General features: G+C 47.3%; 1 protein-coding gene across 1 annotated transcript in view; it reads right to left on the bottom strand.

Moving 5' to 3' along the window:
• Positions 1 to 8,050: 8,050 nt before the first annotated feature.
• LSM11 (LSM11, U7 small nuclear RNA associated) overlaps positions 8,051 to 20,783 on the bottom strand; it is a 41,330-nt gene continuing 28,597 nt past the window's right edge. Inside the window, exon 4 of the mRNA XM_063928396.1 lies at positions 8,051 to 10,137. Coding sequence (XP_063784466.1) covers positions 9,793 to 10,137 — 345 coding nt within the window. The 3' untranslated portion in view covers positions 8,051 to 9,792. The remainder of the gene's footprint in view (positions 10,138 to 20,783) is intronic.

The following is a 20,783-nucleotide window of genomic DNA, read 5'->3' as shown; positions in this document are numbered from 1 at the left end:
ATACATCACAAATGCCAACCTTGCTGACCACACAGAGACCAATAAGCCCCAAATCTCGCTATGACCTTTTCTTCAGTGCAGAAGTTTCTCTGGTCCCTTAATTAGGAGACAAGACAAGATTAACGGCTTTTTCTGCTGCCGGAATACAGATCACCCTTTGTCTGCAAGTGACCTAATTAGTTAATAAAGTAATTGAATATTAAAAAGGATGTTGCAACTGATTAAAATGTAAGGGGCACTCAGAACATTATTAAATCCATAAATCATGTATCAGCCTGTTCATTTGCATACACGCACATGACCATGGAATGTTCCCTGCACTTCTCCAATTAGTCTGTGCATGCACAGAAGGTGTGGTGGGGCTTAGCAGCCTGATATAGGAGATGCAGGTCTGTCTGGAGCATCTCAGGCAGCTGGTGACACAAATAGAGCATTCGTAACACGGAAGACATTGATCTTAATGGAAATTGATCAAGAAACGAAAATTTCCTAAATCTGTTCTAAGAGGTTTTTATCAGTGTCACCTCTCATTTTTTAATCTTGTTACTGTCAAATCTCTAAACCAGTATTTCCTAACCTCGCTCCTCAATGTACACTAACAGTGTTTTCAGGATAGCCATTCTTGAGCACAAGTACCGTAATTAGAACAGCAGTTTTGATTTCACCATCTGTGCTCAAGCATGGGTATCCTTAAAACCTGAACTCTTAGGGCAGGATTTAAATGTGCGCCTGTCCCTTCCGCCCCCTATTGCGCCCGCCCGCGGTACTCTAATGTTACTGCCGATAGGCGCAACAACTTCATATTCAACTCGCTACCCCCAGAGGTAGCGAGCTGAAATGTGCGTGAAGAGACCCGTTTGGGCGCCCAAACAGGTCTCTTCATGATCACGCCCATTACTTTACTCGGGTTTAGGCGCTTGCCGCTGCTAAAGCAGACTGTAATGAGCACTATCAGCGCGATAATGGGGCATATTTGCATATAGCCCCTCTATCTCCCGTCACTTTATACAGGAGATAGTGGGTGCGATATAATTTGAATCCGGCCCTTAGTGTTCCTTGAGGAGCGATGTTGGGAAACATTGATCAAGACGGTCAGAAGATAAGTACTTGTAAATTTCCATTTTATTTTTTTTCCAATTAACTTCAAATTTTGTTGTAATAATTACATATGTTTTATCAAAAATATATTTTTAAATATTGTGACAAGGAGGCCACAGTGCCGCAGTGGAGAGGCAATACTCACCACCTGGTAACCGGAGTGTATTGTGTTTAGCAGGTCTTGTCTGGGTTGTGCAACCTGCTGGGAACAACATACAGGTAATCAGCAGCACCTGAGAGCTTGGCTCAAACATCTGCTGGGAACAGAGTTCAGGGCTCCTGATGGTGAACTAGTCGCCCGGGTGATAGGCCAGGGGGTGACTACTGTTAGGGGTCCTGGAACACTGTGATACTTGTATTTTGCAAAATCTTGCCGTAAACTGTTGTGACCTGTAACCTGCTTATGAACTGCTGTCTGTGAAAGCTGTGGAAAAAGAAACCCTGCATTTGGAAATGTATATCCGGTGTATGTGATCCTTGTCACAATATGTAACTTAAGGGCTCGTACACCATTAATGTGTCCCAAGGACTGGTGTAACTCTATCACAAAAATCAATCAAATGTTCAAAAGTCTATGAAGCCTAAATAATTACATTTTGTGCATATACCCGATTGCATCTAATCATATTATTATACTTTACTGATATGGTGTTACAAGGGGTCCGCAACACCTTACAGCAGGCATGTCCAAACTACGGCCCTCCAGCTGTTGAGAAACTACACATCCCAGCATTCCCTGACAGAGCTTTAGCATTCTCTGAACAGCAAAACTGTGTCAGGGCATGCAGGGATATGTAGTTTTACAACAGCTGGAGGGCAGCAGTTTGGACATGCCTGCCTTACAGAGTATATAAAAAGAAAATAGGATTTGAATTACCTACCGGTAAATCCTTTTCTTGTAGTCCGTAGAGGATGCTGGGGTCCATATTAGTACCATGGGGTATAGATGGGTCCACCAGGAGCCATTGGCACTTTAAGAGTTTGATAGTGTGGGCTGGCTCCTCCCTCTATGCCCCTCCTACCAGGCTCAGTCTAGAAACTGTGCCCGAGGAGACGACATACTTTGAGAGAAGGAATTACACAGATAGTGGCGAGATTCATACCAGCTCACATAACATGCAAATCCGGCTAACATGCCGGAACAACTCAGCAACAGCTGAAACAGTAAATAACGCAGAACTTACCTAGGAACCAGGCAGTACTGCACTATAAAACCAATGCAGGAAAACGCAGCGCTGGGCGGGCGTCCAGCATCCTCTACGGTTTACGAGAAAAGGACTTACCGGTAGGTAATTAAAATACTATTTTCTCTTACGTCCTAGAGGATTCTGGGGTCCATATTAGTACCATCGGGATGTACCAAAGCTCCCAGTACGGGAGGGAGAGCGCGAAGGCTCCTGCAAGACTGCTTGACCAAACGAGGTCATCAGAGGCCAAAGTATCGAACTTGAAAAACCTGGCAAACGTGTTCGATACAGACCAAGTAGCAGCTCAGCAAAGTTGAACTGCCGAAACACCCCGGGCAGCCGCCCAGGAAGAGCCCACTTTACAAGTAGAGTGGGCCTTTACAGATTTTGGACACGACAATCCTGGCGTGGAATAAGCATGCTGGATAGTGAACCTGATCCAGAGTGAAATCGACTGCTTAGAAGCAGGACACCTAATTTTCTTGGGATCATAGAGGACAAACAGAGAGTCACTTTTCCGATGTCGAGCCGTCCTCTGCACATAAATCTTCAAAGTCCTCACTACATCCAAGGCCTTTGAAGCAATGGAGGAGTCAGTAGCCACTGGTACCACAATAGGTTGGTTGATATGGAAAGCTGATACAAACTTAGGCAGGAACTGCGGACGAGTCCTAAGTTCGGCCCTGTCTTCATGGAAGATCAGATAGGGGCTTTTACAAGATGAAGCCCCAATTCCGACATGCGTCGTGCAGAAGCCAAGGCCAACAAAGTGACCGCCTTCCACGTGAGAAACTTGAGAACAGCCTCCTGCAGAGGCTCAAACCAAGCTGATTGCAGGAACTGCAACACCACATCTAATAATAATAATAATAATAATAGATACCAGGGTGCCGTTGGCACCACAAAGGGAGGCTGGATGTGCAGAACCCCTTTCAAAATGGTCTGAACCTCAGGGAGGACAGCCAATTATTTTTGGAAGAAGATAGACAAAGCAGAGATCTGGACCTTGATGGAGCCCAATCTCAGTCCCATATCCACCCCTGCTTGCAGGAAAAGGAGAAAACGTCCAAGTTGAAACTCCACCGCAGGAAACTTCTTGGACTCACACCAAGAAACATATTTTTTCAAAATGCGATGGTAATGTTTAGACGTTACCCCCTTCCTAGCCTGTATCAGGGTAGGAATGACCTCACTTGGGATACACTTCCGAGCTAAGATCTGGCGTTCAACCGCCATGCCGTCAAACGTAGCCGTGGTAAGTCTTGATAAGCGAACGGCCCCTGCAGTAGCAGATCCTCCCGAAGAGGTAAGGGCCTTGGATCCTCCAGCAGAATATCCAGCAGGTCCGCGTACCAAGCCCTTCTTGGCCAGTCCGGAGCAATGAGGATTGCCAGAACCTTTGTGCTTCTTACCAGCTGAAGAACCTTTGGTATCAGAGGAAGTGGAGGAAACACATACACTGACGTGAACACCCACGGTGTTACCAGTGCGTCCACCGCCACTGCCTGCGGGTCCCTCGACCTGGAACAGTACCTCCCCAGCTTCTTGTTGAGGCGGGAGGCCATCATGATTATGTGAGGAATCCCCCACCAACCGGTTACCTCCTCGAACACCTCCGGGTGGAGGCCCCACTCCCCCGGATGAAGATTGTGGCGGCTGAGGAAGTCTGCTTTCCAGTTGTCTACTCCCGGAAGGAAGATCGCTGACAACGTCACCGCGTGTCTTTCTGCCCAGAGGAGGATTCTTGTCACCTCTGACATGGCAGCCCTGCTCTTCGTTCTGCCTTGTCGGTTTATGTAGGCCACCGTGGTCACGTTGTCCGACTGCACCTGAACAGCCCAATCCTGTAGAAGGTGTGCTGCTTGCAGAAGGGCGTTGTACACGGCCCTTAGCTCCAGGATGTTTATTGGGAGAAGGGATTCCTGATTCGACCATCTTCCCTGAAAGCCCAGAGCGACTGCTCCCCAACCTCTTAGACTTCCATCTGTGGTTAAAAGGATCCAGTTGTAGCCACCAGAGGAGTGAAATCCTGGCTTTCGGAGACAGGCGTATCCTCTTGTGCATGTGTAGGTGAGAGCCCGACCACTGGTCCAATAGGTCCAGCTGAAAAGGTCGAGCATGAAACATGCCGTATTACAGAGCCTCGTAGGAGGCAACCACCTTCCCCGGATGCATTGATGAACCGATACTCAGGTAGGCTTTAAGACATCCCGGACCATTGTTTGAATCACCAGTGCTTTCTCCACCGGGAGAAAAACCCTCTGCACTTCCGTGTCGAGGATCATTCCCAGGAAAGACAGCCTCCTTGTCGGCTCCAGATGAGACTTTGGAAGATTCAGGATCCAACCGTGCTTCCTGAGCAGCTGTGTCATGAGCGCGATGGATCGCAACAACCTCTCCCTGGACGACGCCTTGATCAGGAGGTCATCCAGATATGGAATTATGTTCACCCCCTGTTTGCGGAGGAGAACCATCATCTCCACCATCACCTTGGTGAAGATCCTTGGTGCTGTGGAGAGGCCAAACGTCAGCGCCTGGAATTGATAGTGATCGTCCAACAGTGCAAACCTGAGGTAAGCCTGATGCGGCGACCAAATGGGAATGTAAGCATCCTTGATGTCCAGCAACACCAGGAACTCCCCTTCCGTTAGTCCTGAGATGGCAGCTCTCAGAGATTCCATCTTGAATTTGAACTCCCTGAGATAAGGGTTCAAAGACTTTAAATTCAGAATAGGCCGTACCGAACCATCCGGTTTTGGTACCACAAAAAGGTTTGAATAATAACCCTTGTTCCACTGCTGAGGTGGAACAGGAACAATGACCTCTGCCGTCACTAATTTTCTGATGGCCAGAAGAATTGTTCTGTCTGCCAGCAGAGCTGGCAAGCCTGACTTGAAGAAACGGTGAAGTGGGGAATCTTAAAAAACTCCAGTCTGTACCCCCTGGACACTATGTCCAGGACCCAGGGGTCCAGACCTGACGACACCCAGACGTGGCTGAACTGCCGGAGTCTTGCCCCCACCCGACCTTCCTCCAGGCCTAGCTGTCCACCATCATGCGGAGGACTTCGTGGTATCAGAAGCGGGCTTTTGGGCTTGGGAACCTGCAGAAGCAGGTTTCTTTCCCTTGGCACGACCACCTCTCTGAAGAAGGTGTTCGAAGGCTTGTTCTTTCTAGACCTTGCGGGCCAAAAGGACTGTGACGTGGCTGGTGTAAAAGGCTTCTTCGTAGCCGGTGCAGCTGAGGGGAGAAAGGTAGACTTACCCGCGGTAGCCGTGGCAATCCACGCATCCAGCGCCTCCCCAAAGAGAGCCTGACCTGTATATGGTAGGCCCTCCACACTCTACCTGGATACCGCGTCCGCAGACCATTGGCGCAGCTAGAGACCCCTGCGAGCCGAGACGGACATGGAGGAGATCCCCGCAGCTATGGAACCCAGGTCCTTCATGGAATCTACCAGAAATCCTGCAGAATCCTGAATATGGCGTAAAAATAAATCAACGTCCCCTTTATCCGTCGTAGTCGATTCCTCTTGCAGAGTGATTGACCACCTGGCAATAGCTTTTGCAATCCAAGCACAGGCTATAGTAGGCCGTAATATAGCCTCAGAAGCCGTGTACATGGATTTCAGCGTAGCATCCACCTTGCGAACATCCCGTACAGCTTCAATCATCAACTGCACCCCCTTAGCAAGTGATGCTGTCCCCCTAGACACATCCCCGTCACCATCTGCAGTGTCAGAATCAGTGTGTCTGTGTCATCCTTCATAAGTAATGCAAGTGCACGTTTCTGAGAATGTACCGCAGGGGACCCCGAGGAAAGAGTATCAGACCATACAACCATAGAGGATTGTGGGACCTGAGTGGCATGCTCAGTCCTAGCAACCCTATAAGAAATCTGAGAAACAGTTTCCCTCAGATAGGCTAACAATTCTGGCTCTCTAGCCGGGATCTGCGCTACAACAGTGCAATCCTGATTACATGGTATGGAGTCTTCCTGTGAAGACAAATCCTCTGCAGCATATGAAACAGTGTCCCTAGACATGTTGTCACACACACCAAACACCCCACAAACACACAGGGTATTCACTAGGCAGAGTTTTCCCTCCCCAAGAATGGCAAAGAGACACAGAGATTGGAGCCAACCACATGCAGCGCTATAAGAGTAAAGGGAAACCCCAACCCGCGCTGAACGTGTCCCTTAATAGGTGACGCAGCCTATAACACAGCCCACCCCCCTTCTACAACCCCCTGGTACCGTACAGATAGCTGGAGTTGTACTGGTAGTGATTGCAGGCAGGAAAAATGGCGCTGAACGCTGCTGGTTCCGCTCCGAGGAGAAGCTCCGCCCCTTCAATGGCGCTGTCTTCCCGCTCTTGAAGATTATACTGGCCTGAGGAATTCTGTGCTGGCTGAGATCCGCGGACCCCGACAGGCTGGAAATGGTTAGTGTAGGGTATCTTGCTGGCCCAGGGCGCCCCTCACAGCGCCGCACTGCAGTACCGCTGAGCCATACGGGAGCGCGGTTAATACCGCGCTCCCACCCTTAAGTCGCCCTCTTCACACTGACCCCCCGCTTGTAAGGGGGGACAGTGACTAACTCGCCACACTTTAGCTCATTGAGGGGGTGGCGGCTAGCTGCCGTGGTGAGAGTTCCCCTGTGGCGGGGCGCGATCTGTCCCCTCTGGAGCTCAATGTCCAGTCAGCGGAGGCAGTGGCTCAAGACCCCGCAGGGCGGACACTGCTCCCCCCCCCCCAGTCCCCCGGTGCATTCTCCTAGCTTTCCATCCTCTCGTACACAGCCGGACATCACCAAGAACCAATTCTCTCCATTACAGACAAGAGTCTTTTTCTTGGTTTCAAGTTCCCCACTCTGAGAATGTTTAAATATTTCCAACAACTGAACTGAGGTTTTTAGAAAAGATGATATGAAGGCTCTGATGTGGAATAAGGAGGTCAGGGCACCTCAAGGCAAGAGAGATCATGGCCGATAACAGCCTTATCCCAGAACGTACAAAGTAAGGAAGGCTATATTTACTAAAGATTGGTTTTTGAGAGCTGGATTTAAAATGTGTATAGTAATACTTGCAAAAAAATGTATTTAGTAAATACACTCAGTTTCAGACAGGAGAAAATAATGTATATAGTAATACTTGCAAAAAACTGTATTTAGGGGGTCATTCCGAGTTGTTCGCTCGCAAGCTGCTTTTAGCAGCTTTGCACACGCTAAGCCGCCGCCTACTGGGAGTGAATCTTAGCTTATCAAAATTGCGAACGAAAGATTAGCAGAATTGCGAATAGACACTTCTTAGCAGTTTCTGAGTAGCTTCAAACTTACTCGGCATCTGCGATCAGTTCAGTGCTTGTCGTTCCTGGTTTGACGTCACAAACACACCCAGCGTTCGCCCAGACACTCCCCCGTTTCTCCAGCCACTCCCGCGTTTTTCCCGGAAACGGTAGCGTTTTTTCGCACACTCCCATAAAACGGCCTGTTTCCGCCCAGAAACACCCACTTCCTGTCAATCACACTACGATCACCAGAACGAAGAAAAAACCTTGTAATGCCGTGAGTAAAATTCCTAACTGCATAGCAAATTTACTTGGCGCAGTCGCACTGCGGACATTGCGCATGCGCATTAGCGACTAATCGCTCCGTTGCGAGAAAAAAATACAGAGCGAACAACTCGGAATGACCCCCTTAGTAAATACACTCAGTTTCAGACAGGAGAAAATTAAGAAAAAAATAAACGACTATGATGATGCATATTCTATTAAAGGGCACTTTATTGTGGTAATAACTAAACCACACCAGTTTTATTCACCGGCATTAACATTATAGAATATGGAATACAGAGGAGGGTAATCCTACAGAACAGTTAAGGCAAAATGTACATTCTTACTCTCCTATAAGATATACCTCTACTCCCGCCCTCCGCTAAGGTAACTTGTACTGTAAACTTAAACCTCCCAACATAGGATGAAAAAGTGTCAAACACAGGGCCAAGGTCTACAGCACGGTGTGTGCGCATGTATTTTATATATATATATATATATATATGTATATATACATACATACACACATACATATACACACACACACACACACAGCTGCCCCAGTGCCTTCCCAAAATAGATGAATATTCAACCAAGTATAGGGACTTCTCTTATATTTCACTGAAATAAAATGTTTAAAAACAATTGTGTTGCCATACTACAGTCACTGTGGAGGGGCGTTTTGAACTCCCTGTATATGCAACTTGTGTCTGTTTGGTAGTTGTGGAATGTTTCATGCTGGGATTTTAGTTACACATCAGACAGAATGCATTTATCTAGTGTTCACTCTAGGAGTGAAAAGGGGCAGGGCGCCGGACTCCGGGGGCACATTTGTGCGTGCGCGCGGCCGAAACGGGGGCGTGGCCACGCCTACGTCATTTTAGGGGGCGGTGCGGCCCACAGACGCTGCTATAGAGAGCGTCTGTGGCCGGCGACGTCACTGTTGGGGGCGTGCCCAGCACCTCCGTCGGTGCTGGGCTTCCCCCAGCTCTCTCCCAATGCGTGAATGGATGCCGCGCGCATGCGCACGGCATCTATACACGCCGGGAGGGCAGGAAGCGGGCGGCTGTTCTAGCAGGGCGCCGCAAAAGGGGCAGGGCGGGTTTTGCCTGCTAAAAAACGGGCAGGGCGCGGCGCCCTGCTAAAACAGCCTAGAGTGAACACTATTTATCTCATCTGCTTTGTTGATTTTGGTATTGCTAGCATTCTGCGTGCATATTTTTCTGTTCCTGTAGGTAGTACAACATTGCATAGCACAAAAACACTACATTCTGCAAGAATGATCATCAGAAACCAATACCCGAGGAGAGCCGGTGTACACAAACTATATATTATACAAGAACAGTGATATTTAATTATTAACAATTACATTTATGGCTACAACTGGAGTAATCTGGATTGCAATTAGCTCCAAATTAAAACAAGCTTTCTTCCTTTGTTTTTTTTAATTGTATCCCCAACTGATAAGATGATATGCAGGTGTATTCTAACACATAATTGTGGAAAGAACATTATGTAAACTTCAGAGCTCCCCTGCAGCACTAAGGGTTAGTTGCACCCAGGTTGCATCAATAAATGATGCTGGCTGCCCGGCCAAGACCTGTTGCCACTGCTTGTAAGCAGGGGAAGTGAAAGGCCAGTCTACTGTGCTTTTAAATTCTCTGCATACTCCTGTAGACAAGGACATATTTTAAAACAGCTTTACTATGGGCTGTATCTCCACCATAAGATAGTATAAAATCACCAACACTGATTTGCAAATCATCTTATAAACTGAGGAATACGAATAGCAATGATTTTGGCAAAGATTCCTTTAGCAAAGGTAATTTTCTCATAAGATGCTGCATGTGACCTGTGCTCTTCTCTATATGCAAGCATCTTACTGCTCAACAGGTCCCTGAGGATGAGTCCAACAAACTGTAGTATTCATCTTGTATTGCAGACTGAGCAAAGCTTCATTCTGGAACATGCACTAGTAGGATGCTTTCTCCACGTATAAAAACCTGATTCATGTGGCGTGTGTACACCTGCTGATAATCTATCTTCTCTTTCGGGTGCTTAGTCCGCTGTCTGGGTTTATCACCAGAAACTCCCTTTTTGGTTTGATCCTCTATGGTGATATTTTTGCCTGGCTGCTGGGCACGTAACCTAGGATCTTTACTGGGGAGTGCCCTGTCTGTGCAGTCTCCATGTTGTGCCCTTGTACGTGGAGTAGGTCTCGCCAGTCTCTTGGATACGGTGCTTCGTGTTTCTGGAGAGGATTGTAGCCCTGACTCCTGAAGCTTCAACTGGTCAAACAGCTAAATGACAAAGCAGGCAGGTGAGTAACTGACATGCTTAAGAAAGTAAAATGCAACACATTTAATACTACGATAATGTACTCATCATTCACTGGGTCGCTAGTTGTTGAAATGTTTTTTCCTCCTTCCTCTTCACATCTATGCCCCCTCTTCCCTCATCTCTCTCTCCCCCTCCCGCACTCTTTGCTTGTCCCTCTAGTTTCCCGTTTCTCTTTCTTCTCCTTTCCTCCGTCTCTCCCTATTCTGTCAAGGACGCTCACCTGAATGATCCTTCCGCTGGCAGTACATATATGTCACAGGTCTATGCGTCTTGGGCTGCAGCATGTGGTCTTTCTTCACATCAGTCTAATTGATGTGACAATCACATGCACAGACGTCATTACTTATAAACTTTTTTGCACCTCTCTGCACTTTTTTTTTTTAAAGAATTTGTTTATTAGGGGGATCAGAACACATTACAATAATACAGTTGTCAAAATCAAGAGACATAAAAACAAATGCATAAAATCGAAAAGGACAATGTAGACAGTATAATGAGTATGATCCATTTTAACAATTTAAGGAGAGAGAAGAGAAAGGAAGAGGATAGAGTTAAAACGAGGTGGTAGTTAAAAGGAGCAAAGGAAGAGGCCAATAGAAGATAGAAGAGGAACAGAGAAGGGAAAAAGATAGAGAGGGTGGATCCTCTGTGAAAAAGTGAAATAATATTTGGTGAAACCTGAAAACAGGACAGCACATCAGAAAGTGAATGGGGAGGCAACTCGCTGGAGGGAGATCCATGGGGACCATACGGAGTTAAAAATTTTTAATGATGCTAGTCATATATTCCACACGGTACATGTACCAAATACGAGCTAATATAGAATGAATGGAGGGAGCCTCTGCACGTTTCCAGTCCATTGCAATTTGGCAGGTGGTCGCAGAGACCACATGACGCAGCAATTGGTTTTGCTACCTGGATAAAGTTGGGACACATAATGACAAAAGAAAAAACTTAGGGTCGTACGGGATAGGCAGTTGTAATAAAATTGTTAGGTAGGCGATTACATCCTTCCATAGTAACTATTTACGGCAGGACCACCACATATGTATGAAGGAGCCTTCTGTATCGCAACCCCTCCAACACCTATCGGAAAAGCCAGGGTAAATTTTGCAAAGTTTAGAGGGGATGTAGTACCATCTGTAAAGTAATTGGTATGTGTTTTCTTTAATCTTAACGCATATAAAACTAGAGGCAGCATTGGTCCAAATCTCCGTCCACTCATCCTCAGGGTAGTGTGAAGGTCGGTTTCCCCAAGCCGTCTCGTAGGAGGTAGGGTGGGGGGAAGGATCGTCAGTAAGTAATGTGTATAGAAGAGATATCAGGCCTCTAGTGGAAGAACGTCTAAAGGCACATTGCCTCAAAAGCAGTCAGGGGCCGTTTGGTAATAATCGGGTGCATAGTAGAGTGAAAATGTCTAATTTGGAGGAATTCAAAAAAATGTTTAGTGGGAATGGATATATCCTCCTGTATTTGAAAGAATTGAGGAAAATTAGCATTTGTGGAGATACCATTAAGAAACAGCACGCCCCTGTTCTTCCACGGGAGAAATTATGTATTGTGCATACCTGGAGGAAAAGCAGGGTTACGTAGGAGAGGCACAATCGGAGATAGAGTGGGGGCTAGTCTGTATTTTTTGTTTGCTGGATCCCAATCAATTAAGGAGTAGGATATGATCGGGTGGGAGACTACAGTTTTGAGCCAGTTGGACCTTGGGATCCACAGAAGGGAGGAGACAGAAGAAAGCCCAGTTCAGCAGCCTCAATATCAGTCCAGACCTTCCGTGCCCCAGGGTTACACCATTTACACAGGGAGTCAATTGCACTGCAATATAATAACGTCTAAAATCTGGAATACCCAGACCTCCACCAAGACTAGGGCGCTGTAACAGTCGTAAGCGGATTCGGGGATGCTTGTTAGCCCAAATAAAACGAAAGGACTGGAATCTTAAAAATTTAAATACATAAGAGGGGATGAAGATTGGGCGTGTTTGGAAAAGATAAAGAAGTCTAGGTAGCACGTTCAACTTCACCAAATTAATTCGTCCTATTCATGATATAAATACAGAAGACCACGAGAGCAGGCCTGATTTGACTTGGTCTAGAACACGGGGAAAGTTAGCCTGAAAGAGTTGGTGATGCAGATGGGTTAAATAGATACCTAGGTATTTAAGTTTGCGTTTATGCCAATTAAACGGGAAGGTAGCTTCGAGAGCTAAATTGGTTAGGCCCGGAACATAGAAATCAAGCACTTCAGTTTTGTCTGGATTAATTTTATAACCATAGAATTTGGAATAGAGGTCTATTTCAGTCAAGAGAGGTTGCAGAGATTGGGCCAGTTGTCCCAGGGATATCAGGACATCGTCTGCATAGAGCGCAATTTTGTGCTCAGTTGGGCCTATTCGCACACCAGCAATGTCCGCATTGGCACGTATCCTCGCAGCTAGGGGTTCCATAATAAGGGCAAATATTAAGGGGGAGAGCGGGCAGCCCTGCCTGGTACCGTTGGCAATCCCGAAAGGGGAAGAGGTAAAGCGGTTAACTGAAACTGTGGCTGAGGGAGAGTGATACAGTGCCTGAACACCTTGGAGGAATCTACCAGCAAAACGCATTCTGTGGAGAACCTGAAAGGCAAAAGACCATGAAATACGGTCGAATGCCTTCTCGGCATCTAAAGCTAAAATCAGCGAGGGAAGTTTCTGTTTATGGATAGAATGGATTACGTCTATGGCTCTCCTGGTATTGTCGGATGCTTGGCGACCTGGAATAAAGCCCACCTGGTCTGGATGAACGAAGTGGGGAAGGTAAGTGGCAAGACGCAGTGCTAAGATTTTGGCATAGATCTTTAGGTCTACGTTGAGTAGATTGACTGGTAATTAGCACATTTCGAGGGATCTCTATCAGGTTTTGGGATTACCGCTATGTCAGCTTGCAATGAAGCGGGTACAAATGAGGCTCCATTCAGATTGCCATTAATAAAGAGGTGATGCGGGGAGCAAGTTCAGGCGCAAATGTTTTGTAGTATTGGGCTGTAAAACCATAGGGTCCTGGGGCAGCGCGGGGTCACATGGCTTTAATGGCAGCTACAGTCTCTTCTTGTTTAATGTCAGCATTCAATGCGGACAATTGGCTGTCAGTTATACAAGATAGGGACGTATTGGACAAATATGATTGGACAGCTTCAGTGTCGCGCGGAGAAGCAGAAGGCACTGGCAGGTTATACAGGGAGTTATAAAAAAAATCCCTAAATTTGCCAACCATCACTCTAGAATCGTATGTGAAGCCTTGTAGTGTAGAATGGAGTTTGTCAATGGAGGCCAAGGCCTGCTTACGCCGTAGCTTGTTGGCTAACAGAGAGTCGATTTTATCAGATTTGTCATAAAACCTTTGACATAGTTTCCACAGAGTAGTGGCAGCGCGACGGGAGAGGAGAGTATTCAACTGTCCTTTAAGGTTATCAATCTGAGCAAGAAGAGTGGTTGTGGGGTTAAGTTTATGTTGGGCTAATAAAGTTGAGATTTGACTTTCAAGAGATGAGACCTCTTGTGTCATCTTTTTCCGCATAATAAAGGTTTTTACCATTATGTGGCCACGGAGAGCGGATTTGTGGGCTTCCCATACGATTCCAGGAGCAATTTCAGGGGTATCGTTTTCCTCAAAATAATGCTTGAAGACTGTTTTGAGGTCATTTACACTCGAAGGGAGCAGTAACAATGTGTCATCTAATCGCCATTTGCAAGATGGAGGGGGACCCTGCAGAAGAACCAATAGAATGTAGACACCCGCATGGTCGGTCCCCGTAAAAGGAGTTATGCCAGCATCCATTAAGGACGTGGTAAGAGACTGTGAGACGTGAAGCATGTGGATGCGCGAGTATTGCTGGTGGGGGGCCGAGTAGCGTGTATAGTCGCGGGTCGAGGAATGGCAAAACCTCCAGGAGTCACAGAGGTTAAATTGTTGAAGGGAAGAAGAATGAGAGATGCTCTAGAGAAAGTAGTGTCTTTTTTGGAGCTTGAGTTCCCAGATTTATCTAGGGATGGGTCAAGAACTGTATTAAAATTGCCGCCCAGAATAACGTGATATTGCGCGATTTTGTGAAGACGGAGAAATAAGTGCTTAATGAACTGAGCTTTATCCTGGTTAGGAGCATAAACAGAGACAAAATGTGAATGTGTCTGAGTGTAAGGAACCAATTACCATTATGTATCGTCCTTCCGGATCTACTATCGTCTTAACATGAATGAAAGGAACCCGGCAGTGAAACAGGATCGCAACTCCCCGCTTTTTATCAGTGGAGGCAAAATAGGTCTGGGAGTATTGCTTACCTTTTAGCTAGGTATGTGAACCGGTAAGAGGAGTCTCCTGGAGGAAAACAATATGTGCCCTCTTCCTGTTACAGGCACCAAGGACTATAGTACGATTTTTAGGGGAGTTAAGCCCATTAACATTAACAGAGAGTAGTTTCAAAGCCATAATGGGAGGTGGGTTGAAATGTTAACTTCAAATGGGATGAACTGCCAAAAAATGAAATGAAGAAGAAAAATATTCACAGAGAATCCACACCAGAGCCAAAGAAAAGAAAGAGAAAAGAGAGAGGCAAAATGAGAATATAATACGAAAAGAGAAGAAGACAGAAAGCGCCCAAAGGGGCAACAACCCTGAAGAAATGGGTCCCGCTCGAGGACCGCTACATAAAACAATATATCAACAACAATCATTAATGGTAGAGGGTGCATGGGGGTGGCAAAAATTTAGAACTAATATGACCAGAACATCCTGGCCCCAAACTCGTCGGGGGTACCCGACACATCAGAAGCAGTCCCTACTCGTAGGGAGAGACGGGATAATCGTGATAACAATATAGGTGGGGAGAAGAGGGGTGGGAAAAAAGGGGGAGGGAGAGGGGTAGAAGGAAGTGGAGGACAAGGGAAGAGAAAGGGGGTGGGAAAGAAATAAGGGAGAATGCAGTATATCAAACACAGATAAACCTAATCAGTATCAGTAAATAAACGTATGAAAAAATGTGAGTTATCAAAAACAACATGTTCAAAATAGTTTAATATAATTTTTACGAAACTGAACAAATGCAGCAGAGTGGTCCTGTATCGGGTCACCCTGAAAGAAGAAAAAAAAGGATATGGCGGGAACCTGGCAATCAGGGGTCACGACTAAATCAGTCACGGAAATAAATGTGTCCAAAAACTGCAATGGGTGATGGAGGAATGGCAAGTGACCAAGTGAGATCGGGGGGATCTGTATCCCTCGAATGCTGGCGGCCCACTTTTGACCATTTCACCATTGGCGGCTTCGGAAGCCGAACTATAGGGGAAGCCGGGGATGAGGAGGTGTGAGGAGAGGCCGGAAGTAGATCTAATTTGGCAAACAAGTCCTGACCTTGAGCCAGAGTCTTTGCTGGATACATGGTGTTGTTGGAAAAGACCTGGAGAAGAAAGGGGAATCCCCATCTGTAGTGGATGTTGTATTGGCGAAGGATCTTCATGATAGAAGGAGCCAGGTCTTGGAATATTTGCAATTGCATGCCTCGGAATAATATAGAGGGAGAGTCTCGGGTAGAGAACAGAATTTGTTCTTTGGACTTATAGTAGTGTAGGCGTACAATAACATCTCTAGGAGGTTGAGTTGCCGAAGGTTTGCCTCTTAAAGCTTTGTGAGTCCTGTCGCATAGGCAATCATCGTCAGAGAGGTCCGGCACCAGATGTTGGAAGAAATCTTTAAGAAAGGACTGCAGAGAATCATCAGACACGGATTCCACGACATGGCGAATACGAAGATTGTTGCACCTGGAGCGATTTTCTTGGTCTTCCTGCTTCTCCTTAAATAGTTCAAGCTCATCATGAAGCCGAGTAAGTTCCGAGTCCATACGTTGTTGTGAACGATAGAGATCATTAGTTTTAGTTTCCAAAGCATCAGTACTGGGGGTAAATTTACTAAGATGGGAGTTCTATTTAAGATGGGATGATGCCCATAGCAACCAATCAGATTCCAGGTATTATCTTCTAGAAGGTGTTAGATAAATGAAAAGTAGAATCTGATTGGTTGCTATGGACAACATCCCATATTAAATAGAACTCCCATTTTAGTAAATTTTCCTCCTGGTCCCCAACGCTGCGATTTCTGATTTAAATTCCGAGACCGCTTTGGAGAGTTCCTGATTAAAAGCAGACTGTACACCTTCCAGTAAGCTGGTCATCACAGCTTGTATTTGTGGGTCAATACTTGAATCAGAGGATGAAGGAAAAGAAGGTGAATCAAGCAGGGATCCTTGCGCCTGCGCAAGGTTGGCTTTGCTCCCAAACAAGTTTGTGTGTGCTGGCTGAGCTTTTTTACTTTTTCAAAATAGTAGGGATGAATAAGAAAATAAATGCAAATTACAGAGCTGGACCAGGGAGAGAGGCACTGGTAGAACTTGGATATATATGTGGGAACCAGGATGGAATGAGGTCACATTACAGAAGCATATTGTGGAAGGGTATCGTTAACAGCTTTCCGAGGTGACATACTGGTATCGCAATGTGTAGGAAACACGTGCCCTATGATAGAAGGCTGGCCTTCCCTGAGAACTGCAGGGGTCCTATAGGGCCCAATCTAACATGATAGAGGGCGTGATCCACTGGGGTAGAGCGGGGTTCAGTTATGTAAGGAGAGTCAATAGAGGTCACCGCAGTGATCTATGTAAGGATATTCCAGTTATGGGTTGAAGAGTGCACCTGGAGAGGCTAGAGGGTGCTGCACTCATCAACAGCGGAAGTAGCTTTGTCCGCAGCACAGCAGGATGGATGAAGAGAGGCCGCAGATATAGCCAAACTCGTAGTGCGCCTGCTGGTGTGGTATACAGTGTGGGTTATGGAAAAGGGTGTGGGGGTTGCAGCACTGGGGGCCCACCTCAAGTAGGAGATGAAATGAGGTTGTGGCTGTAGAGGCGCGGGAAGGTTGTAATCCGCTGGAGCTCCAGGCACGCTCCCCGATTCTACGAGCCAATCCGTACCACAGCAGGAGGGGCAGCAGAGGTGGATGGGAGCTACAAGCAAGCAGCAGGAGCAGCATAAGGGGAGCATATATAAAAGACGGCTGCACATTCAGTAAGCCAGGCAGTGTTCCAAAGACAGCTTCTCACAATACTTAGCGCTTTTATAGGCAGTTGTGGGGAGCCAGTACCACACACAACAGGTTGACTGAGGAATGCAGTGCAGTCTTCTCCTTATTCCACAGCTGCAGTACACAGAGGTGTTGAGGGGGGCGGGACTGACTAGTGCACGGACATGGCGCCTCCTTCCCATACCCAGCATATGCCAAATAACAATCTGCAGCCAGCAGTGCTGAGTAACCAGGGTCCAGGCTTGGAAGGGCTCTGTATATGGTCAGTATACTACAGGAGGCAGCTAGAGGCAGCCATGTCTCACCTACAGTGCGTCCCAAGATGGCCACCTCCCGAGTCCCGCTGCCAGAGACCGCTCCGTCAGTCGGCTCCCTCCGCACATCAGGTACGTCTGACCGAAGCGTTCAGCGCCGCAGGGGACCTGCAGAGGCTCTAGTCCCTGTGCCGCTCCTCCAGAAGCACGTCCTCAGTGCAGGGCGAAATCCGCGGCGGCCGCCAGAAATGCCAGTGCTCTCAGCAGGGGGATGCCCAGGCGAGGTCCCGGCTTCTGTGAGGTGGGTAGGCCGCTACCTGCAGGGACAGGAGAAGCCTGTCCCCCGACTCCGCAACCTAGCTCCACCAGGTGGAAACAAGCAGGATAGTGTAGGGCAACAGGCCAGGTAGTTAAGGCGGGCAGCAATACGGGTTTTCTGGGACAGAAAAGAGACGAGCTCTCTTAAGATGCGACCACCTCGGCTGACAGTCAAGCCACGCCCCCCACTTCTCTGCACTTTTAAAAGGTAAATAATTCTTCTGCAGAGCATTACAACTAAATGACTGCTTTGTGAAAATATATGTTTAGGTAAATAGAAAATGAAAGCTGCAGATTATCATTACCTAATGTACTGAAAATAGGATTTTAAATACCTACCGGTAAATCCTTTTCTTGTAGTCCATAAGGGATATTGGGGACACATTAGTATGATGGGTGTAGACGGGGTCCAAAGGAGCCAGTGCACTTTAAATTTCTTCCACTGGGTGTGCTGGCTCCTCCCCTCTATGCCTCCTCCTACAGGCAGTTATAGGTAAAACAGTGCTCGAAGGAGAAATTACATACTTGAGAGAAGGAACATAACAATGAGTGGTGAGATTTACACACCAGCACATCATAACATAACTGGGCCAGCAACAGCTGGCAACTTAAACAGCAACAGCTGAACAGATAACACACCACAGAGAATCTGCAGAAAGTCACCGCACAGAGGCGTGCACCCAATATCCCTTATGGACTACGAGAAAAGGATTTACCGGGAGGCATTTAAAATCCTATTTTCTCTAGCATCCATAAGGGATATTGGGGACACATTAGTATGATGGGGATGTCCCAAAGCTTCCAGAACAAGCGGGAACGTGCGGAGACATCTGCAACACCGCTTGCCCAAACTGGGTATCCTCTTTGGCCAGGGTATCAAACTTTTAGAACTTCACAAAGGTGTTCTTCCCCTACCAGGTAGCCGCTCGGCACAGCTACAGGGCCGAGACTCCACGGGCAGCCGCCCAAGAAGACCCCACTGATCTTGTAGAGTGGGCCTTCAGAGACTGTGGAACAGGTAAGGCTGCCAACACATAGGCTTACTGAATAGTGAGCCGAAGCCAACGAGCAATGGACTGCTTTGAAGCAGGGTAATCCTTTTTCTGTGCATCATAAAGCACGAATAAGGAATCAGTCTTTCTGATCCGAGCCATCCTCTTGAAAAAAATCTTCAAGGCTCGCGCAGCATCCAATGCCTCCGAAGGGGCAGAAGCGCCAGAACTTGATGGGATCACAATAGGTTGATTCAAGTGGAACGCGGAGATGAACCTTCGGCAGGAACTGCTGCCTAGTCCTGAGCTCCGCTCTGTCCTCGTAAAAGACCAAGTATGGACTTTTATACGATAAGGACCCCAATTCTGAGATACGTCTAGCAGAAGCCAGGGCCAGTAACATCACCGTCTTCCACGTGAGGTACTTGTCTTCTACCGTCATCAGAGGTTCCTCAAGGAGGACTGCAGAAATCGTAAAACCACATCCAAATCCTAAGGTGCCGTAGGCGGCACAAACGGAGGTTGGATGTGAAGCACCCCTTGCAAGAAGGTCTGAACTTCTGGCAGTATAGCCAACTTCTTTTGGAAGAAGAGTAAAAGAGCTGAACCTTAATGGATCCCAGACGTAAGCCTTGATCCACTCCAGTCTGCAGGAAACTAAGAAATCTTCCCAAGTGGAATTCGGCAGATGGATATGTGCGTTCCTTGCACCAGGAGACATATAGCCGCTAGATATTATGATAGTGTTTTGACGTCACAGGTTTCCTGACTTGCATCATAGTGGCAATTACCTTTTTGGAAAGCCCTTGTGAGCTAGGATGTTTCGCTCAACTTCCATGCCGTCAAACGAAGCCTCCGTAAGTCCGGGTAGACAAACAATCCTTGTTAAAGAAGATCTCTTCTGAGTGGTAGAGGCCAAGGGTCTTCGATGGACATGTCCAGAAGATCCGGGTACCACGCTCTCCGGAGCCAATCCGGGGCAAGCAGAATTGCTTGTACTCCTTGATGCTGGATCCTCTTGAGCACCTTTGGGATCAACGGAATCGGAGGAAATACGTAGACCAGCTCGTAAGGCCAAGGCGACGTCAGTGCATCCACTGCGCACGCCTGAGGGTCTCTGGTTCGCGAGCAATAGCAGCGAAGTGTCTTGTTGAGTCGAGACGCCATCATGTCGATCTGGGGGCAACCCCACCGGTCGATGATCTATTGAAACACCTGAGGATGTAGGCCCCATTCCCCTGGGTGGAGATCGTAGCGACTCAGGAAGTCCGTTTCCCAGTTGTCTACTCCCAAAATGAAGATTGCGGACAGTGCTATTGCATTTCTTTCCACCCAGAGGATTATACTTGAAACTTCTCGAATGCAGGCTCTGCTCTTTGTCCCTCCTTGCCGACTGATGTACGCCACGGCCGTGGCGTTGTCCGACTGAACCTGGATTGCCTGATCCCGGAGCAGAAGGGAGCCCTGAATCAGAGCATTGTAGATAGGCCAAAGTTCCAGGACGTTGATCGGAAGTAGGGTCTCTTGGGCAGACCACCTGCCCTGGAACTGCACCCCTTGGGAACTGCACCCCACCCCCTCTGACTCGCATCCATCGTGAGGAGGTTCCAATCCTGAATCCCGAAGCGTCGACCTTCCCGGAGAAGCAGCCACCACAGGAGTGAAATCCTGGCCTGGAGTGACAGTTGAATCATCCGGTGCATCTGAAGATGGGAACCGGACCACTTGTTCAGGATGTCCTATTGAAAGGGTCTGGCATGAAACCTTCCATACTGAATGGCCTCGTACGAGGCTACCATCTTTCCCAACAATCTTATGCAAATATGAATGGAAACTCGAGTCGGTTGGAGAACCATACGAACCATTTCCTGGAGAGTTCTCACTTTGTCCTCTGGGAGGAAAACTTTCTGCGCTACAGTATCCAGTA

Source organism: Pseudophryne corroboree, chromosome 6, assembly GCF_028390025.1.
Source record: "Pseudophryne corroboree isolate aPseCor3 chromosome 6, aPseCor3.hap2, whole genome shotgun sequence".
NCBI lineage: Eukaryota > Metazoa > Chordata > Amphibia > Anura > Myobatrachidae > Pseudophryne > Pseudophryne corroboree.
This window is presented reverse-complemented; position numbering and strand designations above follow the sequence as displayed.